The 24,107-nt window shown below is 43.1% G+C and overlaps 13 protein-coding genes across 13 annotated transcripts; 7 read left to right on the top strand and 6 right to left on the bottom strand.

Annotated features, from left to right (window-relative positions):
• Nucleotides 1-160: 160 nt before the first annotated feature.
• On the top strand, nt 161-1,709 carry BYT42DRAFT_493182 (transcription factor S-II, central domain-containing protein; the record flags this gene model as incomplete). Its single annotated transcript, XM_051564197.1, has 6 exons — nt 161-232; nt 416-475; nt 549-715; nt 820-986; nt 1,056-1,252; nt 1,335-1,709. 6 exons carry the CDS (start codon nt 161-163, stop codon nt 1,707-1,709), a joined length of 1,038 nt encoding a protein of 345 aa, XP_051425631.1.
• A 752-nt stretch (nt 1,710-2,461) lies between these two features.
• BYT42DRAFT_280010 (uncharacterized protein) lies at nt 2,462-3,703 on the top strand. The gene is made up of 2 exons (XM_051562835.1): nt 2,462-2,808; nt 2,951-3,703. Exons 1-2 carry the CDS (start codon nt 2,746-2,748, stop codon nt 3,536-3,538), a joined length of 651 nt encoding a protein of 216 aa, XP_051425630.1. The 5' UTR covers nt 2,462-2,745; the 3' UTR covers nt 3,539-3,703.
• On the top strand, nt 3,633-4,565 carry BYT42DRAFT_493944 (uncharacterized protein; the record flags this gene model as incomplete). Its single annotated transcript, XM_051564262.1, has 4 exons — nt 3,633-3,852; nt 3,924-4,000; nt 4,110-4,235; nt 4,302-4,565. 4 exons carry the CDS (start codon nt 3,633-3,635, stop codon nt 4,563-4,565), a joined length of 687 nt encoding a protein of 228 aa, XP_051425629.1.
• On the top strand, nt 4,529-5,838 carry BYT42DRAFT_280242 (uncharacterized protein). The gene has a single exon (XM_051562836.1). It carries the CDS (start codon nt 4,636-4,638, stop codon nt 5,578-5,580), a length of 945 nt encoding a protein of 314 aa, XP_051425628.1. The 5' UTR covers nt 4,529-4,635; the 3' UTR covers nt 5,581-5,838.
• On the bottom strand, nt 5,773-6,888 carry BYT42DRAFT_279984 (CCAAT-binding transcription factor (CBF-B/NF-YA) subunit B-domain-containing protein). The gene is made up of 5 exons (XM_051562834.1): nt 6,888; nt 6,703-6,742; nt 6,582-6,641; nt 6,194-6,479; nt 5,773-6,114 (listed from the first exon to the last, which is right to left on the bottom strand). Exons 4-5 carry the CDS (start codon nt 6,462-6,464, stop codon nt 5,966-5,968), a joined length of 420 nt encoding a protein of 139 aa, XP_051425627.1. The 5' UTR covers nt 6,465-6,479; nt 6,582-6,641; nt 6,703-6,742; nt 6,888; the 3' UTR covers nt 5,773-5,965.
• Nucleotides 6,889-7,097: 209 nt separating this feature from the next.
• On the top strand, nt 7,098-8,835 carry BYT42DRAFT_612603 (uncharacterized protein; the record flags this gene model as incomplete). The annotated part of the gene is made up of 7 exons (XM_051571650.1): nt 7,098-7,199; nt 7,266-7,356; nt 7,424-7,647; nt 7,712-7,831; nt 7,894-7,989; nt 8,048-8,309; nt 8,363-8,835. 7 exons carry the CDS (start codon nt 7,098-7,100, stop codon nt 8,833-8,835), a joined length of 1,368 nt encoding a protein of 455 aa, XP_051425626.1.
• Nucleotides 8,836-9,147: 312 nt separating this feature from the next.
• BYT42DRAFT_643673 (uncharacterized protein) lies at nt 9,148-9,524 on the bottom strand (the record flags this gene model as incomplete). Its single annotated transcript, XM_051572615.1, has 2 exons — nt 9,351-9,524; nt 9,148-9,290 (listed from the first exon to the last, which is right to left on the bottom strand). The coding sequence occupies exons 1-2, from the start codon at nt 9,418-9,420 to the stop codon at nt 9,148-9,150; spliced, it is 213 nt and encodes a 70-aa protein (XP_051425625.1). The 5' UTR covers nt 9,421-9,524.
• A 473-nt stretch (nt 9,525-9,997) lies between these two features.
• On the top strand, nt 9,998-10,687 carry BYT42DRAFT_612601 (uncharacterized protein; the record flags this gene model as incomplete). Its single annotated transcript, XM_051571649.1, has 4 exons — nt 9,998-10,029; nt 10,086-10,272; nt 10,328-10,513; nt 10,580-10,687. The coding sequence occupies 4 exons, from the start codon at nt 9,998-10,000 to the stop codon at nt 10,685-10,687; spliced, it is 513 nt and encodes a 170-aa protein (XP_051425624.1).
• A 184-nt stretch (nt 10,688-10,871) lies between these two features.
• BYT42DRAFT_564135 (Alpha/Beta hydrolase protein) lies at nt 10,872-12,831 on the bottom strand. Its single transcript, XM_051567693.1, has 4 exons — nt 12,248-12,831; nt 11,486-12,190; nt 11,371-11,413; nt 10,872-11,293 (listed from the first exon to the last, which is right to left on the bottom strand). The coding sequence occupies exons 1-4, from the start codon at nt 12,637-12,639 to the stop codon at nt 10,964-10,966; spliced, it is 1,470 nt and encodes a 489-aa protein (XP_051425623.1). The 5' UTR covers nt 12,640-12,831; the 3' UTR covers nt 10,872-10,963.
• Nucleotides 12,832-14,256: 1,425 nt separating this feature from the next.
• On the top strand, nt 14,257-15,847 carry BYT42DRAFT_564128 (longevity assurance proteins LAG1/LAC1). The gene is made up of 4 exons (XM_051567692.1): nt 14,257-14,797; nt 14,890-15,177; nt 15,262-15,385; nt 15,457-15,847. The coding sequence occupies exons 1-4, from the start codon at nt 14,480-14,482 to the stop codon at nt 15,684-15,686; spliced, it is 960 nt and encodes a 319-aa protein (XP_051425622.1). The 5' UTR covers nt 14,257-14,479; the 3' UTR covers nt 15,687-15,847.
• BYT42DRAFT_564124 (HotDog domain-containing protein) lies at nt 15,848-16,643 on the bottom strand. The gene is made up of 2 exons (XM_051567691.1): nt 16,333-16,643; nt 15,848-16,275 (listed from the first exon to the last, which is right to left on the bottom strand). The coding sequence occupies exons 1-2, from the start codon at nt 16,473-16,475 to the stop codon at nt 15,882-15,884; spliced, it is 537 nt and encodes a 178-aa protein (XP_051425621.1). The 5' UTR covers nt 16,476-16,643; the 3' UTR covers nt 15,848-15,881.
• Nucleotides 16,644-16,670: 27 nt separating this feature from the next.
• On the bottom strand, nt 16,671-19,733 carry BYT42DRAFT_643668 (rab-GTPase-TBC domain-containing protein; the record flags this gene model as incomplete). Its single annotated transcript, XM_051572614.1, has 4 exons — nt 19,275-19,733; nt 18,635-19,195; nt 18,520-18,554; nt 16,671-18,450 (listed from the first exon to the last, which is right to left on the bottom strand). The coding sequence occupies exons 1-4, from the start codon at nt 19,629-19,631 to the stop codon at nt 16,671-16,673; spliced, it is 2,733 nt and encodes a 910-aa protein (XP_051425620.1). The 5' UTR covers nt 19,632-19,733.
• A 3,467-nt stretch (nt 19,734-23,200) lies between these two features.
• Nucleotides 23,201-23,738, bottom strand: BYT42DRAFT_612596 (uncharacterized protein; the record flags this gene model as incomplete). Its single annotated transcript, XM_051571648.1, has 2 exons — nt 23,201-23,296; nt 23,352-23,738. The coding sequence occupies 2 exons, from the start codon at nt 23,736-23,738 to the stop codon at nt 23,201-23,203; spliced, it is 483 nt and encodes a 160-aa protein (XP_051425619.1).
• Nucleotides 23,739-24,107: the final 369 nt, after the last annotated feature.

Genomic DNA, 24,107 nt, shown 5'->3' with positions numbered 1-24,107 from the left:
ATCGGAGTCGTTCGAACGCTTGGCCGACTTTTGCTATTTCGACGTCCGCGAGGACTGCGAATGGGAAGATCCCCTTCAATTTTTTGGGCGTGGTTGGAAAAAATATGTAACCTCTTTTTTCGTATCCACTTTGTTCTATTGTTACCCTCATTAGATCAACATGGGCAGCGAAGACGAGATCCTCAAAGCAAAGCGTGCATTGCAGAAAGCCAATGAAACCAACAACACGCAGGTGCGTCGTCGATTATCACTTTTCGTGGCATGGATTCTTGATCGCGTGGCAAGAAGAAAAAATCAACAAGCAGTGAATACAAATGCAATCACCCATTCGCATTCGCTGCTTACGAAAGTTTTTTTTCTTTTCATGGTTCAAGATCGACCTTATTCTTGCAACTATAACTGATAATGAGCATAGGCTATGATGGATATCATGGGACGTCTAATTAAAATCAAGGCTTCTCAAGAATTATTACGGGTGAGATGATACAGCGCTTTTACATTGTAGAATTTATATCCAGTAGCTCATAATGAATTGATATTATATAAAGAAAACCGACATTGGGAAAATTATGGGTAAATTAAGAAGTAACGCCAATACAGCCGTCTCGCAAAAGGCAAAAGAAATCGTTCGAAAATGGAAGGACGATGTGATTCTGGAGTCCAAAGCGCCTGCACCGTCCCCCGTGAAAAAGATCAACACATCTACTGGCTGTAAGTTAGTAACCCCACCCCAACCCCACCTCCATCCGTGTATGCGAATCTTGTTACTAATCTAGTGGCTTCTTAAATCACAGCACAACCGGATACACCTGGATCAAGAGCATCACATCCATCATCCACTGCCTCCTCACCGAAAACACCGTCAGAGACAGGTCCGCCTCGAACCGTCAAGACCGATGAAGTGACCTTCAAAACCACAGGAAGTACACCGCGAGATAAAACCATTGAACTGTTATATGCAGCAGTAGCGCTTGGCAGCTACGCCGGTAAGCTTATCGAAAGTCATTCAGTCTGTGACACGCAATTTCTTTTATTCATGGATATCTATGCATTAGATTCGGAGCTTCTGTTAAAGAGAGCCATGGCGATTGAAAAGGCAGTGTTTGGAGAATATGAATTCATCAGTGAAGGTTACAAGAGCAAAATCCGATCGTTGGCATTGAACTTGAAGAGCAAGAGTAATCCTACTCTGCGAGAGAGTGTCGTTAGCGGAGAGCTACCCGTGGATAAACTGTGTACAATGAGTGTCGAGGTAAAGTAATTTTTTTTATTGAAAACGATGTAGTTTTCGTTTGACAGAATGTGGTTATTCATTGTATGTGACACAATATCAGGATATGGCATCTGAGGAAGCGAAGGCACGCGATCGTAAACTCGCAGAGGAAGCACTATTCAAGGCTCGAGGCGCTGGTTCGGCTCAAGCTGAAACCGATATGTTCATTTGTGGAAAGTGCAAAAAGAGACGATGTACTTATTTCCAGATGCAAACACGAAGTGCCGATGAACCGATGACAACCTTTGTCACGTGCGTAACATGTGGTAACCACTGGAAGGTAGGCTCATCATTTATTTTCTTTCCCGATGATAAAACGTGGCTTAAAAAAACCGTGGTACTTCTTCATAGTTCTGTTAATGGGTCTCTTTCTCTTGGTCTGCTAAGAGTGCCGGATAGAAGTTCTTGCGATCGTTTTCCTATTGCAATACAATAAACTCCTTGTAAGATCAACGGAAAACCCGCAATCGTTTATGATCGATCACAGCACAATAAGGCGAGTTTTGCATTGCTCGCTGGCACAGACTTTGGATAACGATAATAAAATGATAACTTGTCCGAATATGTGGAAAATACTAGAGAAACTGTGTCAAAAACTCGCGCATTTCTCTGTCTCTGTGGAACTATGGCACAGATAATCTCAGTTATTAATGGCAGTCATCACCCCAGGGCAAAGGAGCATGCCACATTGGTGAATACAGTAGCAAGACAAAAGGTCATGGAGAACTGCCTCAGTAAGATATGCGATTTGCAAGTATAATGCAACTATGCCAATGTCCGCTTATTGCGTCTGCCTTTAGTTGCAAGAAACTGGCTACAGGGGCATCGGTATCGGCATCGGCATCGGCATCGGCATCGGCTTGAAGTTACGATCTATATCTTTTGGGCTCCTGACGAACAGTGACCGTAGCAGATGAATGCCTTTGGAGTAACTGTGAAGAAGGGGAATATAATATATTGAGTGATCCGAGTTCTTCCTGCCAACTAAATAAGGTTTCCTGAGTGGTGCCAACTTGTAGAGTCTAAAACATTAGTTGACAGGGCAGCTCATCTAAATCTTATATCACATATAAATAGAAAATGAATGGGGGTGTAAGACGATATATTTCATGATCTAGTTAAATGTGGAATAGGCTGGAGTGGAAGTACGGTATCATGGCATGGAATGGTCTCCTTTTCCGGAAGCAGTGGCAGCATCAGGGTCGTAACTATTAAGCAGGCTGTCAAGACGGATAGGGTGATGTTTTTGGGTTGTTCGTCCTACCCAATGGTTGGCAAGCTGAATTTTTTTTGAAGCTCCTGGAATTCTGGCTGAGAAACATGAAAGGCGTGCCAAATTTCTACAGGCGAGTGGTTGCTTCAGCGGGGTTTCCAAGGAAGAGCAGATCCTCGAAATTAACGATTTGCACGTGTTCTCTCTCTTTCTCTGTTCTCTCTCTCTTTCGCTCTCTCTATCTCTTTTTGACCGAATCATGTCCGGTGATCTGGATCATATTCTTCGCGACCTCGAAAAGCAAGTGCATGATTTCTCCTTGGTAAGCGATCCAGATGGACCTGGTTGACAAACCAGTTCCCGTCTTTACCTGGGCAAAAAGTCCATCCCTTCACTGATACGACATACAGCACAATATGCTAAATCTCCTTTTTACGCTTGTTCCCGTCTTGTTTCGACCATAGACAGTGGAAAATCCCACAGCTATTCATACTCAACCTTATCCTAATCTTGCATCATCGCGAGTCAACCATTCCACTCGTCAGGCTGTAGATGGAGCTCATCCTTCATCCTCAAAGTTTCAGCATTCTGTGCCCAGGCACGACACATCATATTCAGTTCACGACCCAGCCAACATCTACTCATCCGACATCTCTTCCGATGGTGAACCGGATCCTCGAACACAACGCCCGGCTCAACAACACCTGGCGGATGACACCGAATCAAGCGACGATGATATTTGCATTGCCGATCTTCAGCGACCGATGAAAATGCAGATGGATAGAATGGCAAGCAAAAAAAGCCATTTACCAACCACCATGACTGACCACAGTGGAGGTGGATTAGTGCGTAGTCCAAGTGTCAACGTTAGATCGATCAAACCAGATATTCCGGATGAGCCGACCCCTGTGGCACCATCCCAAGATACCGACGACGACCTTCGTGCCGCCATGCAGCGTGCTTGGGCTGTTCTGGAAGCTGAATCAGGTGTCACAGAAGAGCTTAATCAAAAGTCAGACACCTCGATCAAAGAAGCGGAGGTAAACCTCTAGGTGGCACCATGCTGCCCCCTTTTTTTTCTGATTTTCTATTCATTCATGGCCAAAATCTATGCAAAATAAGTTTACTCATGATGAGCTATTACAGATGTCAGCCATAGAAACTGCCCGGTCTGAACCTTTACCGAGAATAGCAGTGCAAACCATCACTATACGCATTTATATCGACGATGCCAAAAACCACAAAACCGTTCAATTGACCAATCTTCTGACAGCGGCCATGGTCATCCAGTATCTCAAGAAGAAAGCTCTCATTGACGCGAGCGATGAGTGGACACTCTTTGAAATTGCCAACAGCCACGGTGTCGGTAAGCATGGAATATAGTTTTTACGTGTGGTCTTGCTGTTAACAAAAAAAATCACACCTTTCTTCCTCCAGAGCGACCTATCAGGTCATGGGAAATAGTGCTCGACGTTATTTCAGCATGGGAATCCGATGCGGCCAATGCATTGTTGGTGAAAAAGTACGCTTACCATACTTCTCTCACCGCCGAGGTAACGAAAAAACAAGGAAGAGCTGCATATGCATCTTTGGGCAGAAAAAATCTAATGCAACATACAACAGGCCATTCTACACAAGCGTACATCAGCTGCACATGGATGGGTTTACATCGAGTACAAGAAGGGAAAATGGCAGAAGCGGTTCTGTTTTATCAAGGATAACGCCATCTATCACGCCAAGGATAACAAGGTACAAATCTATTCAACAAGTCGATAGCTGCATAACAGGATCCTCACGTCATCGATGACAATTTAGGGTTCATCATCGGCAATTTTGTGTTATTTGGCAACATTCGATGTATACACGCTGTTGCAACCTCTTCATGCTGCGCCTGCACCTTTTGTATTTGCATTAAGAGCACAAGAAAAATTCAGCATGTTTGAAAGAGAACATGACTATTTACGTTTACTGGCAGTGGATGATCAGGAAGCGATGAAAGAATGGGTTCTCAGCATCCGAGCTGCCAAAGTAATTTTTTTTGTTTGTTTTTGGCTTGTAAATAAGGAATTTTCGACTTGATTTCTGTTGCTAATCATCATGATTCTCCTTGTAGAGTGCTATCCATTACCAGTATCATCCCCGTCGCGTGATGAACCCCTTGGCTCCTATCTATGGTGCACCGGCAACGCAAGGTGCATCAGATGATGCCAAGCGAAGTCGATGGGGTAATTCGAATCGTGAACATCGCAGTGAACACAGTGGCGATGAAACCGTGGCACCGTTGATGAAATCCATGTCCTTACGACGCAAAAAATCGACACGCGATTTTAACGCATCCGGATCAGTCGCAGAAGAACTTGGTCGAAATTATCCCTTAAATTCAGGAACCAATAGCAGTCATCATCGCAGCGACACCATCCGTCGAGACGACGATAAACGACCTGTCCGAAGCGGTACCATTCGAGGTTTATCGCGCAGTGGTACGCTGCGAGGCAAGGATTCCGAGACCAGCGAAGGACCTCTGATCGATTGTTCTGAGCCCGTTCCTTTTGCCAAAGGATCTTTATTAGCCAAAGAAGATCTCGAGTCAGCCCACACTCACACCCATTACCGACAAGCAGAGGACAATAGCCACCACGGTCCAACGTTAATCAATATCGACGATAAAGTCAAGTTCAGCAAAGGGTCCTTGCTGGAAAAGAATAGTGCTTCCACGGCCGCTCCGGTTCCCAATGGCTTCAAAATTTCTCGTTCAAAGAGTACCCGCGAATATCATCATCGAGATCACGGATCTTCTTCGTCCGGGATGGAACCGGCTGGCGAGCATCGTCGTCACATGTCTTTACGGCGGAAACCTACCAACAAGGACCGTGACCGTGCGCGACATCACGACGTTCCTCTACCTTCCACTGCCACCCCCTCCAGTGCGACTTCCATGACTGCATCCTCAAGTACATCGACCATGTCGGCGAATAAGACCTTGTTACGCCTGGATGATACCCCGGAACAATCGCATACACGCACATTATTGGAAAGGCAAATGAAACCGTTACTGAATTTTGCGGAAACTGACGAGAAAGCACGTCGCAGCTGAAAAAGGGGCGAAAGGAATCCAACTTTTTTTTTACTGTTTATCAGGCATGATACCCTTTAGATATAGAAAAAGTCCATCAAAATATTTGTTGAAACTATAAGAAATGATATCGTTTTTAATTTTTGGAAAACATGATATGCTTATCGATATTGGGGGGTTGGGGGATAAGAACAAATAATGGAATAGGAAGTGAAGGTAAACAGGAACGCAAAGTTGCTTGGGCAGCAAAGTAATAAGAATCAGGATTTTTTTGTTTTTTTGTTTTTGTTTTCTCGTTTGTATGACGGGAAAACAAAGCGAGAGAGAATATGATTGTGTATATCATGACACAACCCTGTCAGCCTAGCTTTTGAGTTGTCATCGATATTAATACTGCTGCTGAAATTTATTGATGTGGAGACGGTTGTTGAGATGATTGTTGTTTGTCGTTGTCTCCTCGCTTGATGGATTGTTTGATGTCATTGTTGTCGTCTGCTTTATTGCCAGAACTTGGCAGTTTGCCGCTCTTTTCCAACTCAGCGATTTCGGCGGCCGCTGCAAAGCACAAGAAAGAGAACCATCAGAAAAAAAAAAACTCGGAACTCCAAGATTTTTTGATCTGCGATGAACTTACTTAAAAAGCGTCCACCGGGGCCGCGTGGGCGTCGCATGGCGTGTTTATGTCTGCTTTCGTGTAGATAAGGTTTACGAGCTTTGGCAAGTTTGTTCATTTCTTCCAGTCTGAAACGTGCTGCTCTGCGCTTCAGGATACGGTGATACTGCTTTGCATTGACATACAGAGGCTCTTCTTCAGGCGCAGTCGTTGGAGCCACGGCCGCGGGTGGATGCATCGCCGGTGACGACTGACCCTGAGGAGGATAGATGGCTTGTTGTGCGGCAATCATCGCTGCAGCTGCAGGCTACAACACGTTATCGTGAATGAACAAAAAAAGGTATTCTCGAAAATAAAAAATCCTGAAAACAGGACGAATAATAAAAAAAAATTATCTCAGTGGTCCTACCAGAGAGACATGACCAGAAGGGTAATTGAGGCGATTCGCTTCGTACGAATGCGCAGCGTCCTAAGTGCAGGTTGTGTGAGCAACTACTCTTACTTTCTATTGGTTCTTAAAGTACGCTTACTTCCGCCGTTGCCGACGAAGAAGTGGCGGATAACCCAGCACTAGAAGCGGTGTAAGGTGAATGGTGTCGGTCCATGGTACTGTCTGCTCATTGTCAACATGACGACAAGAATAAAAAAAAAAAAAGAAAGAAGCAGAGCGTAAGCAGAAAGTAGAAAAAAAGTAGTATCTTCTTTTGGGACTCACCTTTGGATGTTTAGGGCTATCAGGGCAAATAGGGAACTGAGCCAATGAAGTCGTTCTTAACGATTGAAAGAATGTGATAGGGCGAATCTCTTCCAATTGAATGAAGCTTTTTTTTTTCTCATATTTTTTTCAGAACACCCTGATGACGAACATGTGCCCTGTGACTGGTTTCCAGCTCCCTCTCTTTTCCTTTTCCGTCTTGCTTTCTGAATGTCATGCGTCCACAGACTGTTGAGTGATATTGACGTTCTCTCTCATCATTCCTCTGTTTCGTCAGCTCTTCAGTTGAAATTGCTGCAAGATGATCAGTGGGTAAAATGTCAATTGTTCAGTTACTTTCTATTAAATCTATAACATAATATAAATACCATCTCGTAGCATGCCGACTTGCAAGTTAAGGATCCCTTTGCTGTTTACAAGTTAAAGGAACTATTTGTGCTTCTTTTAACACTCGATCCTGTGAGTGAAAGTAATTAAGACTATACTGTATGTTTTCAACTTGTTATTAAGTGAGTGAAAGGTTGCCTTGGTGAAAGTCAAACGCGATTGGATCACCCGCGCTTTGGCTCGCGTTGCGTCGCTGGCAGACTTAGACATCAATGCTGTGTATCTCGATGTGTTTCATACCTTACTGAAACAGTTGCGCCACAATCAAGCCCCGTTTGTTGAAGATCATCCAGGTCGATTGCTTTTACAAGCGATGAATGCGCATCCACAGTTGGATGACTGGATCCACCGCAGCTTGCAGACCCAGAATACCGTAAGCTACCTTATCATGCCCCATCTTTTATTGGCCGTTTATGATTTAATGTTGAATCTCGTAGCTCTACATTATACCTTTTTTGGTTTGCATGATAGATGTTGTCAAGACATTAGATTCACTAAGCGGTCAATCTGTTTGCTGTGACGCCGTGATATCAAGCTTGACCTCACATTACGGCCAGGTACACAGAGACAGTAGACATCAAGACTTGGCGTTATCTCATTGAGACGTTGTTTTATTTAGATAGGCAAGTATTGGCAAGCCTCTCACATCACGGCTGTCCGTAAATCAATGGAATTGTCGAAACGCTTATTACAGGCATGTCCGACACCGATCATGGTGAGTGCAGTCTGCGCATCAGTAAATCTACTAAACTGATGGCAAGTCAACACGCTAGGTATCGGAACTTGTGACCATGCTGCATACATATATTAATTCTGTACGTCAACACTTGACCGAATCAACGATGGAACTTTTTCGAGAATCGGATCGTACCGAATTCTTTTATCAAGATTTGAATGTGAACATCGTCGTTGATCGCGAATGTCTAAAGTCTGTCCTACAAATGGTGATTGCCAGCTGTCAGACAATAGTAATGCGATACGACGACAATCCAAAGCTGTGGCAAGAATTTCATCACATTCTCCAAAACGCTCAAGGTAAATATGAAGGATTGCTTGTTTTCGACGCTTGGAATAACATTTTTGAGTAGATGTGAATGATCCTATGGTATTGCTCGAATGGATTTTTGATTTATGCGGAAACAATGATGACGATGCCGTTGATTTACAAATGCAAATTTTGGCTATTTATGAACGATTCACAGCGCACGATGAGCCCCGGTTTATGCAGCAAATGCTACAGCAATTGGAGATCACGCCACACACTTTGTTCATCTACTTTCTTTACCGAACCGGCACCGACCACGAGATCCTGGTGGATTTCCTCATATCGAACGAAACGGAGTTTCTTGCTTTTTTAATTGCGTACCTCAGATATGTTGATCATCATCTCCCAGAATTTATGGAAAGCTGTGAAATGCTGGGTGATGACGGTGTGGATTTGATCTATCATGTATTTGAACGGTTACTTCATGTGCTGGAGGCTGGAGGGTTCCCATACAATCCTGCTGCTCTTGCTCGGCGCATCACCCATTTGCTGGACCGAATATCTCATACTCTATGATACCCGTTTCTTGCATTTTGCACCTCCTTCATTCACTGCGTTTGACATGCAGAAATAGCCAATAAATCATAGACGCATTCATAACGTATGAAGAATAGTGATAGTGACAATTCCCAAGAAAACAAAATGCATGGAATCGAAAATGGACGCAGTTTCGTCACTGGTAGTTATGACGATTTGCTCGTTAATTTTACACATGTATTGAAAGCCTATTGATAAATAAGATCCCTGTGCAAGATCGCAGCGACATTAGGTATTGGTGTGCATTGACAAGTATGGTTTAAGACGTGTTGGTGATTGAGAAATGAGCGCTCATCGTTTGGAATGATCGACGTGATCCACGACAACTATGGGAGACATGATCTCAAGTTCTTCCTTTTCAAGTTCAGTGGCTGGTCGCTTTTCTTCGAGATAGTCAGAAAGCAGCATGCCAGCAGTAGCAAATGCCATACCGCCTAGTTTCGCGCTGGGAATTTAGTATATGCATTGCCAGGCCAATCACTTGAAAGAATTACCAATACCGAGGTACATTCGTGTACGAGGCGAGAGCGATTTGTAAGAACCCCACAAGGATTTCCGTTGCATTATGGATCCGAGGCTTTGTATGAAATAAACTTTTGGGCCTTCTCAAGGTAATCGCCTTTTTCTCGGAGGGAAGACGTCATGTGACGTGTTTTCCAAATTTAGTCAATGTCGGACTCCAACATGAACGTTTCTGAAGTTTATCTGTGTGAGAACCAATGGTTGAACTACTTAGAATGGCAGAGGATTGAACGAAGCACTAGATTATTATCAAGATAAAAAAAAAAAAAAAAGGCACATATGATATTGCACAAATGATATCAAATGCCGCAGCGTAAAAATTCAGAGACGATTCCATCCGCAATTTCGAAATAAAGTTCGTGGCAAAAAGCAGGAAACAATAGCTGCAGATGACAAAGTATCGTAGCCAGACCTGCAATAATAGGTCTATGGATCCTCCACTTTCAGCCAAACAGACCGTTATTCTAAAAGAAGTGTGGTTGCCAACCCGTTGTCCTTGTGTGGGCTTTTTTGTAGGTGCGCATGACGGTCTGTGTCAGAAAAAATGCCACCTCTGTGACAGGCTTTCGAGCGCACTGCAGCACCTTGTTCACTCTCACTTGACACACATTCCATTGCAATGAGGATACCCTTTTGGGCCTGTTTATTCCTGTAACATCCCCTACTTTTGTATAATATTCACTTCCGTTGGCTAATGGTCATCATAGGTTGTGCTCCATATTTCCCATTGAAATCTTTGCACACATCAAACGAGCTCCACCTTTTGAAGACGACACAGTAGCCACTCCGCCAGTGTCTCTGGGCAACTACACGCAATCCCATGAGGACATTGAAAAATCCACTTATACCTGTACTCCCATCGGCGAATGTGATGTGTGCACACCCATCGAAAAAGTATGAAGCTCAACCTGGGAACTTCCTACAGCATTCTCTTACCAATTTCCCTTAGAAAACCGTTCCTTATTGCATGGAATATGGAAACAAAGAACCAGTACGATGTGAATGGGACGATCCTACGTTAAACGATAAAGAGCATCAGCCAGAGGACTTTGACTCTGACGCCATTCTGCTACCGTCATTCCAAGGTTGCCGCCGTGTCAAGCGCCTTGAACGGTGGCGATTTATACGGTTCGAGGTAAGAAGGAGTTCTTATCCACTTTTGCTGTTATTATCACAATCGTCAACCTCTTCTGATCATTAGACTATCAATGTTACCATTGCTATCTTGTCTCTGTTAATCCTGGTATGGCGTCAAAGAAAGATAGCAGGTGAACAATATGAACGACTGGCGCAGCGAATCGGTGTCTAGTAGTCTGCTCCGTATCCCCTCCCCCATACGTTCTCTTTGTGGAGGCTATAAGAGACATTTTAAAAAACAGATTGTCTCTTAGTTGATGTGTTCCCAAGGGTTACCCCCAAAACATTTTGACGCTATTGCATTTCATTTATCAAACGGAAAACTCATAAATTTGTAATCATCATGTTGATGGCGTGTTATCGTGATTAGGAAATTTATTACCAAAAAGTGACAGTATTATATTCTAAGGGGTATGGATGATATAAAAGTTATTACAATATTAATGGATTAGTTTGCATTGGAACGAACATATTCCCCCACTGTTTCTACAATGCGTCGTTCCCATCCTGCATTAATCAAGAACGAAGCATGATCCAGATTTTCCATCAGAGTCATTTTGATCTGATGTTCTTGAAGATAGGCCGCCACACGGGAAGAGTCAATGATGTTATCTTTCTCGGACAAGAACACAGTCGTTCGCTCGGGCATGTGTATGGTGATGGGACTTTTGGCCGTGTCCTCTGGAGCGAGAAAGAGAGCCGTTTGAAACCAATGGAAATGCCGGGAAATATAGTACGATATATACAGTTCAGTCGAAGCAAAATATTTAATGATGGACTAGAAACACAAGAAGAAAAAAAACGGAACCGATTGAGCTTCATTGTTTCTGCACTAATGATTTGGGTTATGCTTACCTGACTTGCAGTGGTGGGAATTCGATACACAAAATTAACACATCTATCATCACGGCCATGAAGTTAGTTAGACACATTGGATAAAGACGTGTTTCCTCCCATTTCCCCAACTTACAGATCCTTGTAGTGCAGCATGAAGCAAATGGGGTCAATGAAAACCACGCCTGCGACCCGTTCCCTCAGGTATTTCAGCGTCCATGCGGTGACGGCGGTGCCCAACGAATGGGATACGAAAATAGCGTTTTCAAAACCGTGATGCTGCAGCATCTTTTCAAAATCACGGATCGTCTCCTGCATGGTAGGTACATCCTCCACACATCGCATCGCCACAAACGACAGTTCGATGCAGAAAATCGGGGCATCCAGTGACATAAGCATACGCAAAAACCTTCCATAGCACATGAGTCCTGCCCCAATACCATGAATAAAAATAATGGGTTTGAGATCTCGGTTACCATCACGGAACCAGTACGAGATGCGTTCGGTTCGTTTATGGCTCGTATAAGGTTGCTGCAGTTCAATCAGGTTCCAGATAGTGGAACGAGTTTCAGGGCCGTAGCTCTTGAATCCCCAACACTGAAGTACTAATCCAAACACCCAGGATAATCCAATGACTAAAACATAAAAAACGAGTGGACGGTGGTGCGCATTGATCGGATCCAAATTAATTCGGAAAGTTGAGATGTCGTCATTGTAACCAGGTGCAAAAACCACGTCGTACATGGACTCGAACCTATTAATCATCCAATCGAGCTCTGAACGCAAACTGTCGTCTTCCAGGACATCTTCCAAGGGAGCTGAGAAGAAAGCCCACGCCAACCTGCATTTTTAAAAGATAAGTAGACGATCCCACTTCATTTATTTTAGTCAGACTCACCATTCAGCGACATTTTCGCGATAAATCTCGCAAAATGACGGATGGCAACTGGCATTGTTGCCTTGCATGAACCAACCTCGCAGCCATTCTTTGGCATCCACCACATTCGCCAGGCAAACCTTGAACAGTTCTCTTCGTTCTTTAGGCGACGGCGTCACACTCGGTAAACATCGTTGCATACGATTACGCGTGATATAAAAGAATACATAAAATACGAGTTCGGCTCCTAGCCAATAGTGCATATAGGTGTTGAGAGTAGGGTGATCTTTGAACAGCATGGATTCTGTTGCGATGTTATAAATAAAGTAGACAAACGAGAGAGGTGCTACCGCCGTTTGCAGAACGGCTATCGTATAGATACTGGTTCTGGCGAGCCATGAATCTGGTATCATGGTTGAAAATTAAAAAAAGATATCAAAATAACATAAACGTCAAGTGGCTCTGTGAGACCCTAGTTATTTGATTTTTTTGGAAGCCATTGACGGCTTGCCACAAAAGAGGAGGAGGAGCTTAAAATTCCCTCAATTTCCCAAATTTGGAAGAATATCGGAACCAATGGGTCGGATATCACGGTGAAATTTGAGTGGATGCCGCTTGACCTAATGCAGAATCGCTTAATTTCAGTGACAAAACCTTGCAGCTGTTACTATATATGCTAAACACATAAAGCAGCATTTAGGCAATTGTGTTGGCAGTTACAGCAATGAATAACCGTATATATTAGCAATTTGGTGTTGATTTCTTAAAGCAGGTTTGATCGACATGACACAGTTGTTCAAAAGCCAGTCTTGTTTCGAGGTCCGAAACCCCAGGCTTTGGCGACCGTTCGAGCTATCGGGATTTCGCCGATTCATGCCAGTCTAAATTGTCAATGTGACCCATGCGGCATATCATTGGTTTGGAAACAACGGCATTCTTTTGTCTTGCTAAGACACTGGATTGCCAAGCAACCGAAATTTTGGTTGACAGTGCAAGTGCCCACTTATTCAAAAGTCCGCATCTCCTGGTGGCTTCAGTCAATGGACCGACTTTTATCGTTGAGAGAGACCTGCTCCGCATACTGTGACAATTGATGAATTTTTTTTTTTTTATATAGCTTTATTGGGTTTGGGATACTATTCGCTTGCTGGAAATCTGGAACCAGAGATACCATCTTTGTCATGCATCATCCTCACGTATCATCTACTGTGAGCGAATCAAGAGCGATAACATACTTGAAACTGTAAAGTGAGTGTACAAAGTTTCGGCTGGAAAGCTTATCTCATAAAAATGCTTATCGATGTGCAAATGAGGAATTGAGTTTGGAATACAAAAAAAAATCTTCATAATAGGCGCAGATATGTTTGTGCAGAAGCCTACCACCATCTCGGTTCGTTGCTAAAGCGTACGCATCATTCACTATGGTGATAATAAGACTTCAGCTTCTGTTCATTGTCTACCGATGGGCTCTGCATAAATAAAAAGTTCGTCGGCATCGCTTTAAATAGGTTGCAACTTTCGTACGAGCGTGGTCTTTTTTCTTTCCCTTAACGCTCGTTCGCGGTTTCAGTGGGCCGGTGCATTTATGATGAACCCACTGTCTGTTAAAATCCCCACCATATTATCACTAAAAAGCCCACCTTGGTTTTGGGAACTATCGCCCAAATGTTCAGTTCTGCCCATTCTAAAAATAGAGGAGGTCTAAGGTTCATTCACGACCCAGAACGCCAAGCGTTACTCAACTGCCACTCCACAGTTATATACGTACATGTTGTACGATAATCTACTGTTAACCGGATAGTATGTAAAGTAGCTGATAGGCGCGTACACATTGACAACCCAAAATTGTCAGGAAAAGGATGCCATGATGCAAAAAGGGTCATCAGTGGATGAGCAGACAATGGTGCCAAAAGCTTATATGAAAATTTGAAGTCCCGAATTGAAGAAAAAAGAATCTTTGGAAATTTTCCCTTTTTCGAATACCTTTTTTATTTTTTTTTATTTTTGAGGCGAAGCAGATGATTCGATATTTTTTTATCACTCGGTTTTTTTTTCTTCTCTCTTTTTTTTGATTTTGATTTTCTTTTGTTTTTCTTTTTTTCTTTCCTCTGTATGCACGAAAAACCTTCCATACAAAATGATCCATCGCTTAGTATGCGTAAATCACAGTCAAGATCGTTGGTAGCAAAGTTCGAACTAGGTATGCTCAAAAAAATAATGTGAGTGGATTGCCCGTGATGCGTTGCTAAAGATATGGGGGTTTTTGCAGAAATCTCAGGCACTGTATGTTGCTTGTTACTACTGGCTTACATGTGCGGGTCATCGTTTGCTTCGAAATGTCTATTCTTGTCTTACCAAGTGGCCCCAAACGCCTACACCAAAGGGATCAATGATTTGTACTTTGTCATCTTGTGGATCGTTATTTTCGTTTTTCTCCGTGCCGCGCTTATGCGTTATGTCTTTTCGCCTGTTGCCGTTGCGTATCATGTATCATCCACTGGAAAAAGGCAGCGTTTGGAAGAGCAAGGGTTTATGTTCACTTATTATTCCATATTTTGGGTTTATGGCATGGTAAGTCGTCGTAGTGTGTGAGAGCAAAAAAGTGGATGACGCTTGGTCCTCATTTTTTTATTCACGACGGGCGTTGATGTACGTTGGAATAGGTTCTCATGTATAACAGTCCGTACTGGTTCAACACCAAATATTACTGGATTGATTACCCTCACATACCCATTACCGGTGCGATGAAGAGTTATTATCTGATGCAATTGGGGTTCTACTTCCAGCAGATTTATGTGTTGCACGTAGAAAAACGACGCAAGGATCATTTTCCTATGCTTCTCCATCATATTATAACCATTGCTTTGATCGGATCAAGTTATTGCGGCAATTTTACTCGCGTGGGAAATGCTGTACTTTGTACGATGGATGTGGCCGATATCTTACTTTCCGTAAGTGAAACAAAGAGATGCATGGTCTGAATTGGGAACCTCTTGCCTGATAAGCTTACCTAACTCGTGGTTCTTTTTTGACAGCTTGCCAAGATTCTAAAATACCTAAACTTTACAACCCTCTGTGATTATCTTTTCGCCGCATTTGCCATCTCGTGGCCAATCACCCGCCAATTTTTCTTATCGGCCATTGTTTGGTCTATAGCAGGTAAGCGACCAGCGGTCACACGAGTAAAAATTGGTCGAGAAATGATGAGACTTATACAAAGGGCGTATTAGCTGAACTTCCGTTGTATATCGAGATGAAGTGGGATCCAGCCAATGGCAAATACATGAATTCTTTGATGCACAAGGTTTACTTGACCTTGTTTGCTGCGTTGAATATCATCATGGTCTACTGGTTTATCATGATCCTCAAGGTCCTCTGGAAGGTAATCCAAGGACGGAAACCGGAAGATACCCGCAGTGACGATGAGGAAGAAGGCCAAGCGCCTCGAAAACAAAAGTAAATACCTCGCAATGCTTTCACATCAGAAATCTCCCGCCCCTCTCCCCTCTAATCCACGTTTCAATCCCACGCTAGAAATATCACGACCAGCAAGGCTGCTTAATCACCCCCATTTACTTTTCTTATATATCTTTGGCATTGACTGTAAATGATAATCATTCTTCTTCCATTTCATAAACAAATATGTATATCCATTTTACTGCACATTTTCAGGAGATAGAATCGCTTGGACACCATTCAGTATGTCTTCGGGTATCGCTTGAACGGGTCGTCGATGCATCGGATCCACAACAACATGCGTGAAACCTCCGACAACACAAGCTTGTGCTTGTTCGTCATCAAAAATACCTACACGGTAGGTGATACTTGATTTGCCAATTCTTGTCACCACCAGACCAGCTTGTAGCATGCTCGGGTAAGAAGCGGCGCTGTAAAAATCGGCATGAGAGGTCACGACTAGCCCGAGCGGTTGCGTGACATCCGTCGGCGAAAGCTTGCAATATTCGATGAGATAGGCGTTGATCACAGCATCCATGTAAACGTAGTAAATGGCATTATTAACATGCCCATACTGATCGTTATCGGCCCACCTTGAAGACAGCCATTAATAACCATCATCGGAACCCGACTTTATCATCTCTGTGTACCTGGTCTGAACGGGCGCAAAATACTTGTAATCGCTCCGCTCACGGTATGTATTTACCGATTTTCGTGAAGGCTTTGAAGAGGCATTGGAGGATGCAGTGATGTGGTTTTTTACAGCAGCCAATCTTGACTGTGGTAACGACATGGTGAAGAAAATAGGATTACGTGAAGCCTATTCTTTTTCAGACACAGACACAGGGTCTTCTTTTAGATCACATGCAAAAAAAAATTGAAGAAGCGTAAAATCAAACAATGAAATTACTCCAGTGAATCTTGGAGGACAAGCTTATATAATCATTTTTTATACATATTGGTAAGATCAACCACACAGGGGGGAAATCTATGCAAGACTTGAACGTTTATTGCTTGCAAAGCTGCTGTATCGAGGGGAAAGAGCGTGCCACACACGACCATACAGCGAGGATGTTCTTTGAAGCCCCGGTGCAGTCGAATCCATTGAATTCCGATGGTTCGGACGTCCTTGCGCCGTTGGCGATCGCTTCTTGGGACTGAGCGGATGATGAAGTGCGAGCGGTGGTAATTGTGCATTTTCGACTTCCGCCAGCTTCTGCTTGGTGTCCAGTAAATCCTTTTCCAGCTCGCGAATACGCATCACCAAGTAACTGTTCTGGGGTGAGATGTAGTGCGCGTGCCCTGCGCTATGTCGACGTTGCCGCCGGTGGGACACGTTCTGCTGTTGCCATGCCTCGGCCATTTCGTGACGGGCAAGATTCGCTTTCGCTTCCTCGACTTGTTGTTTGAGAGCACTATTCTCCTCCGTTAATTCGACCCATTCCATCTCTTTGCGTTTACGCTCTTGCAGCAGATCATCCATATCGGACTTGATCGTAATCAATTGATCAACCAGAGCCATTTGCCCCTCGTTCACCATATCCAAACGCGACTGCATATCGTCCAAGTCTTGTGTCATCTTTTCCCGCTGTTGCTGTAATTCGAAATTTTCAACCTTGACACGAACCAACTCGGCCCGCATTGCATTGTCCTCTTCTTCTTGGCGCGTGGAGATGGAGGTTTTATCACTCATATTAGAAAACAAGTCTATCCTTGAACTGTCAATACTTTCTGTATCATCCATGACCGAGCCAGAAGTGGTGGAGGTCGTGAGTAGAATATCGTTCAGGGATCGTGATGACTGATGGAAAATGCGCCTTCCATATTCAGTTACAGTATTGGAACGCTTCAGCAGGGATATTTCCGGTGATCGTGTTCTCTGCGTGGTGGTCGAATAATGATGTCGCTCAAGTTCAATGATGGTCATTTTCAATGCGTCCCGCTCGGTTTCCACATCTTGCTTGGCCATTTTGAGTTCAAACAATTCATTGACAAGCGACTGGTGTTTCTTTTCAGATAGGGTCAGAGCATGCATAAGTCGTAGCACTTCCGGATCGTTCGATGGGAACGAAGTGGGCTGCGACGTGGGTTCTGCCATGCTGGGAATCGCCGCTGCAGATGCAAAACTGCGCAGTGAGCTGAAACTCGTGCGCGGTTTATGTTTGCTCATAAACCCGTCATCACTGCTGCAGACGGATTTCGTACGATAGAAAGACTTCGATTTTTTAATACTGCGTCGTCGCCAGAATCCGAACCGACCGGTTAACGCTTGACCAGGACGTGTTTTCTCATCCTTGTAACAGTCTTCGGCTTCGTACTGCGTCTGCAAATCTACCATCTTCTTTCGGGTGATAATGGGGGACAAGGCCATGGCATCGTGGACCACCTGGCTCCAATCATCCACATACGGTTCGCACAGTCGACGCGACGTGATGTAGTCCAATAGGGTTTCGAATTCAGTTTCCTGCAATATTCTATCGGCGGATCGTTTGATCATGGCAATGGCGACTCGCATAATGGTTTCTGCCGCTCCTTCAACAAACACAATGTCGTAAATACGCATGACCAACGCCATAGGGAATGCATAGGCAAACAATGTCAGAAACCATTGCGAAGCGTAGATCGCCGCATGCACTGCATGCAGTTCCAAGTGCTCGGCTATTTCAGGCAAAATTTCAGAAAGCAATGAAGAAAATTGGTATAATCGCAGGTGCAATCCCTCCATATTGAGTGTGAACATGGATCGCATTTCGTACGTTTCCATTAATCTACAATTTTGTTTCTTCACCATGAGTACACATCAATATCTGTCAGTTGACATTTTTCAAGCAGCTCACCTAACAAACACGCAAAAAGCCTGGGTTTCCGGCATCTATAAAGCAGGGTTCAGCTTGTTGAATCTCATATAGGAACCTTTTTTTTTTGGTCCCATTTGAAGGCGGTATTACTTGCATTCATCAATAAGGGGCCCACAAGGAACGCCAATCCTTGGCAATAACCGACATTGGCATCGTATAAACTGTAAGCTTCCAGGATCCGTCGCATCGCCATTTGACCGGTGCCGTTATCTTTCTTGAACATATCAATGTGAGGAAACGTGCGGGACAGATCACGCAAAATGATGCGTTCGTGAGGTGACCGTTCACGGCACAGCTGGCCATACACCGTTTCTAAATGCAGAGAACCGGATTTGGACATGATCTGCCAGATCAAACCACGAACGTGCCGTGGAATGCCGGCACGCAATTTGATTGATAATAAATGTGACATTTTGTCCGTCACACGATCAAAATCCTGAATGACGGCTTCCCAGAAGCTCCAGTCAATTTCTTGTTCATTCTCATCGTTGTAGGCATTGCAGGTTGTGGAAAAGATGATGTTATCGCTAATGAGTTGCTGTACTTTTGAGAAGTGGGTTTTTAGCTCGTTGGATTGCATGCAGATCGATTTCGGATCCTTTTCTAGAATACTGTTCTGACATTCCACTTGTGCCAAGCAAAGATGCGTTGAATCCTAACATGCCCAAAAAAGCCATCCACCAATTGTCAGGCCCGTCGAATTGATGTGATTTTGTTTTCTCAATTGCTTTTACCTGGGGTGCTATTCGTGTATTTTCTTGTGGAAGACGGGAAGAAACATCATGTGGTGATGCAGTTGTTATTGATCGTTGTGTCTGGAGTGACTCCTGAGAAGCGGCTTGATGTAGAGAAGAAGCATCCTCGGATCCTGGATGATCATATAAGGAAGATTTGGCCGAAGAAGATGCAGATGATGGTTCGATGGTGGTGATGGTTTCAGGTTCGTCGCTAACGACACTACGCCCAAGTATCATACGAGGATCATGGTCGTCTTGTTTCGTGAAATGATTGGTATTACAAAGATGATGCATTAGATTGTCTGTGTTACAAAATTGAGTGGTGTCCAGGTGCGGTGTGTAAGTAGATACCATCGTATAATTAGATAAAAAGAAATATCGTACGTATATAAAAAAAACAAAAGAGTAAGAATTAACCCGGTCGATGGAAAGAGTCAAAAGAAAATAAAATAAAAAAGTATTATTCAAGGAGAATGCTATTTGTTAGATTTAAGAACCATCACTGGAAATATGCAAGGGCACCAAGTCCGAAAAGGGGTCGATGACAGGATTTTCAAGAGATACGGCACACCCAATTACCTTAATAGGCATACAACAATCCATGTAAAAAAGGTACTCCATTTATTTAAGCGAATCAACGGCTGAACACACTCTCTCTTTAGAAAACACAACGCGGAAGGAGAGTATTATCCATTGGTAACGGATAAAAAGAAATCAGATTACGCTTTGTTCCTGTTGCGATAATCAAGCCACCGTTGGTGAATTTTTTGGCTAAAAATAAACAGTGATTAAGGAATACCGTTATCGACTAGAAATTGCTTAATCTACGTGCTGACAAAACGATTATCGTTTAATCGAAAATTCGTGTATCTTCAAAGCGGAACGATAGCCTGCAAAGAACCTCCTTTGTCATACACGTGGCGAAAAACACAAAAAGAGGCGCAATGGCTTTTTTGTTTGCCACGCCATACGAGAAGCTACTGCATATTGAATCACCTGCTCAGAGTCTATATTTTGGCAAAACTTTATCTCACACGAGCGTCTTTGGCAACTGTAGCATGCAGTCACTTTGCACTGATAAAAAGTTCTTTCCGTAAACTGTGGTCATTCGGCTCATTTAGCTTTGCACTGACCAACCTTGCCAGCGTTTGCAGTAGTCGTTATGTGCATTCAATGCATTTGCAGGAAACTTTTGTTGGGTGTGGTAAAGTAATGACAAATAACTGAAAATTACGTTATGTGGATACAAATAAGCGCTCTACTGGTGCCATGAAGCAATCATCTTCAAAACTACGTACATTTATGCAAGCGGAATAACCATATAGTCCCTGTATTGTATTTCCACACAATATAGGATTATCATATCTGTGTCCTTATGATCAATTTTTATCAATAGCCGTTCGCCTGTAAACGTCTCTATCAGCACTGCAAGAATCGTTAGATAAGGGTTAATAATTCCACATTTTCAAGAGGTTATGCCGTATTCCTCGTATTCATCGCTATCATGTTTAGGTCCGCAAATGCATTGGCTGAATTTTCTCAGCTTTTGGTCTCTTTATTAAAATACAGGTTGTACAAATGCAGATACAACTCTGGAAAATCGTACTGCCAATATCCCAGGCCGACCGACTTTTTCAAACCATATTTTAACGCCAAAGTATAGTTGCCGCCTTTGAAAGGATCGCGAAATACAGACAAACAATGGTGTTCTAAAATTCAGTAACCGAGCCCTGGGATCAGTAACTGCATGATGTAGAGCTTGTGACACTCAGAACCCCACGTTCATGAAGGCTGCTTATTGTATTGATCTAATTTATTCTATGTCCTTGATCGATGTTGTCAAAAGTAAAAGGCATGGTTTTCTCAATGGCATACTTCATTACTATTGGCGCACATTATCCGCAGTTCATGGTTGGCATAAAAAAGAGGAAAAACCCGTAACTCGGTCCGGTGCGCCTCTACAGAGATGTCTCGAATTTGTACGGATTCGTCTTGAAAGGGTGGTTTCGGATGGATCAAAATTTGAACAAAAGTAATGGATGCCGTGCCTTGGGACAGGATCAAGTGAATCGGGCTCATAGACCGCTTCCATCTTGTTCGATGTCTTTCGGACTTGAAATCATCACAATGTCCGCTTGGACTTCTTTTAATGCATGGTCCTTTTGTCTTTTTCTGAAGACGTGTGTGAAACTTTTCATAGTGAGAAACCTTTCTGTTTCTTCCCCATTGTTGCCGGGATACCCAATGAATTAATTTTACGGATCGATACAAGTTCGGCACGTCTCTCTACATCTAAATCTCGCAAAGTTAGTCTTTTTCGATTTTTCATTCGATGGCTGCCTTTCAACCATTGAATGCATTGACAAAAAAAAAAAAGGGACAAAAGAGAACGGCAAAAAGAATTTTTTTCCCACCTCTTCCCCGTTTCCCTTTTTTTTTCTTTTCCTTTCCCAGACGTACCCTTTGACCATCACTGCCGACCGACCTCCCGATAGTACTAATTTTTGTAGGCTTCAAGCCGTTCTGCTCTTTCGGTGACAATTTGGTGCCCGCTGATTGGCGTTTCAGCAAGTTTTGACTGTACTGACATTTTGTAGGGCATTTTTGATGATACTGACATTTTGTAGGCTTCCGACCAGACCAGCCGGCTCCCAAGCCCATGGCACAGCTATAAGTTGGACGGGGGTCACCTGTCTCAACTCATAGCTGAATGACAACGATAACAATATTTTTTTTTTCTTCATCTTCAGCTTCTTCCCATGTTTACTTCTCCTATTTAAATTCTCTCTTGAAATAAAGAACGCATTGCATCGATTTTACTTTTATAATTTCGCATATCATTGAAGTTGTCTGTTAAAAGCTACGTAGAATCTAGAAGACCTTCAATAAATAGTGCAAACTTACGAGTTGCAGTAAAGAACGAGATTTTTCTCAATATTCGCACACACCTTCATCAAAGCAAATTTTTCTCAAGTTGAAACAGCATTTAAATCGTTGATATAGAGCGTTTCCAAGCAATATATGTCGATATCGCTTTAGAACAACCAAAAATGTAGCATGAGAGACCCACTTTTAGCATAAGATTAATTCCTTAAGTTTCTGGTTGACCTTTCGCCCGAGGGCGCTGCAAAATAACGTTGATGCAATCCGTGTGGCGGACCGGAATCTGAGCCTTATCAATGGCCGAAATTCGTGTTGCAAATCCGGGTTGTCTGTTTGCCACCGCATGCGCAGATGGCCGATCCGTTTCAAACCAAGTATGCCATGGCAAATGCTCTACAAAATTTTCAGCTGACTGAAAATCATGCACCGCCACCACAAAACGTGATTGAGACTAACTTCAGTGATTCTTGTCAATTAAGTAATGTTAATTTCTTTTGGCATAAAAACTGTGATCCTTTGGCTCATAATACCTTTCCTCTGACACAATCTTTCCAGCGTTTACCGAGATCCTTTGACAGATATGATGTTACACATCATTGTTCGCCAAATTAAATGAAGGATGATGGTTATCAAATGATATACAATAAGAACAATTTTATTCAGGCTTCACTTAGAATACTTATCAGGAAGCAATAAAGAAAGTGCCAAATAAGGATTCAGTTTTCCAGTATTGCAGTGGATTTCGAGGTAATCTTTTGATTGATTGATAATGGTGCAACTGTCATGTTCTCGGACGCTGAAGTCATCCACAAACCGAGGATATTGAAATTGTAGACCTAATCTTGGCCAAGTTACAGGCGGTGGATGACGGTTATGATAGTTGGTGCTGCCACATCTAGCGCCCGTTTTAATAGAAACTGTAATGGCCAAAGTCTTGAGCAACTCGTTGCAGCAAATATCGAGCCATCAATAATTGTCGCATATGTTGCCGTCTCTGCATGGGCCAACTTGGAACTGGCGGTTACGACAGTAGACTTCCGTCACGTTGATACCAGCGTATAAGCAGGCCCGATGATGTGCTTCAACAAACTCGCTTGCAAAACGTCACAACCACTTCTACCAGGGCATTGGAGATCCTAAATAAATTTTCAGTTCATTAAGAACCTTATAAACAGTGCTTTTTTCCTATACCTTGGGTGTCATTCCGGCTTTACCAACACGTCCAGACAACTCGTAACATTCCTTAATTAGGTACGAAGAAACATGACAGTCGATGCGTGTCATGGCTGTTTCGCATTTGTCCAGCTGACTGGACATCAATGGTTTGTTGCATAGTACAATCTTATTATAGTCGCCTCGAAAAGGATCACGAAACGTAGTTGCTGGTTTCAGTTCCTTTTGGCCAAAAGAATCCAAGGGCATAGTTAGGGCTTTATACAGTTGAGGTGGGTCTCTTGTTGATTTCGTGAAAGAATCAAATGTTTCACCGTTGTCTTCCAGCCATACATATTCCACGAGAGTGTGTCCTTTTAGATCGAGATTCGAATATTTGGAGATAACGTGACTTCCGACAGCCATCATGTTTTCGAAATAGATAGATGGTGAAGTTGTTGTATGTACGCAGATTCATTCCATTTTATACGCTACAATGAGTTTTTTCTGCTTTAACTTCATCTGCGGGAAACATGCATGGTCTGCTTCATCGTTGGGTTGATCTACCATATCGGTAAGTGGCAGATCCGTTTCAGGCCAAGTATGCCCAATGCAAAAATTTCCAGCTGACAGAAGGTCGTGGACCATTTTATGCAATTCCACGAAAAAATGATATGACCGATCGATCCATGTCATTACTCATGCAACACGAATGAACGCGGTATTTTCATTGATAAAAAAGTTTCTTTTCCTGTTTTCGGATCAAAAACTAGATGGAAAAAAAAGGAGTCCATT

The sequence above is a fragment of the Radiomyces spectabilis genome, assembly GCF_025331425.1.
Source record: "Radiomyces spectabilis strain NRRL 2753 chromosome Unknown BYT42scaffold_4, whole genome shotgun sequence".
NCBI lineage: Eukaryota > Fungi > Mucoromycota > Mucoromycetes > Mucorales > Radiomycetaceae > Radiomyces > Radiomyces spectabilis.
Note: the sequence above shows the minus strand (reverse complement) of the source record. Positions and strands in the feature narration are given on the sequence as shown.

Excerpts from the sequence above, each read along its gene's own strand:
- BYT42DRAFT_564128 (XM_051567692.1), top strand. The coding sequence starts at position 14,480 with ATGGGGGTTTTTGCAGAAATCTCAGGCACTGTATGTTGCTTGTTACTA. Across the intron at positions 14,798-14,889 it reads TATTTTGGGTTTATGGCATG|GTTCTCATGTATAACAGTCC; the intron begins GTAAGTCGTCGT and ends ACGTTGGAATAG. Across the intron at positions 15,386-15,456 it reads CATTGTTTGGTCTATAGCAG|CTGAACTTCCGTTGTATATC; the intron begins GTAAGCGACCAG and ends AGGGCGTATTAG.
- BYT42DRAFT_280010 (XM_051562835.1), top strand. The coding sequence starts at position 2,746 with ATGTCCGGTGATCTGGATCATATTCTTCGCGACCTCGAAAAGCAAGTG. Across the intron at positions 2,809-2,950 it reads AAGTGCATGATTTCTCCTTG|ACAGTGGAAAATCCCACAGC; the intron begins GTAAGCGATCCA and ends TTTCGACCATAG.
- BYT42DRAFT_280242 (XM_051562836.1), top strand. The coding sequence starts at position 4,636 with ATGAACCCCTTGGCTCCTATCTATGGTGCACCGGCAACGCAAGGTGCA.
- BYT42DRAFT_564135 (XM_051567693.1), bottom strand. The coding sequence starts at position 12,639 with ATGATACCAGATTCATGGCTCGCCAGAACCAGTATCTATACGATAGCC. Across the intron at positions 12,191-12,247 it reads CGCGAAAATGTCGCTGAATG|GTTGGCGTGGGCTTTCTTCT; the intron begins GTGAGTCTGACT and ends TTAAAAATGCAG. Across the intron at positions 11,294-11,370 it reads TTCCCACCACTGCAAGTCAG|TCCATCATTAAATATTTTGC; the intron begins GTAAGCATAACC and ends TTGTGTTTCTAG.
- BYT42DRAFT_564124 (XM_051567691.1), bottom strand. The coding sequence starts at position 16,475 with ATGTCGTTACCACAGTCAAGATTGGCTGCTGTAAAAAACCACATCACT. Across the intron at positions 16,276-16,332 it reads TTTGCGCCCGTTCAGACCAG|GTGGGCCGATAACGATCAGT; the intron begins GTACACAGAGAT and ends GCTGTCTTCAAG.
- BYT42DRAFT_279984 (XM_051562834.1), bottom strand. The coding sequence starts at position 6,464 with ATGATTGCCGCACAACAAGCCATCTATCCTCCTCAGGGTCAGTCGTCA. Across the intron at positions 6,115-6,193 it reads CCCCGGTGGACGCTTTTTAA|CGGCCGCCGAAATCGCTGAG; the intron begins GTAAGTTCATCG and ends TGTGCTTTGCAG.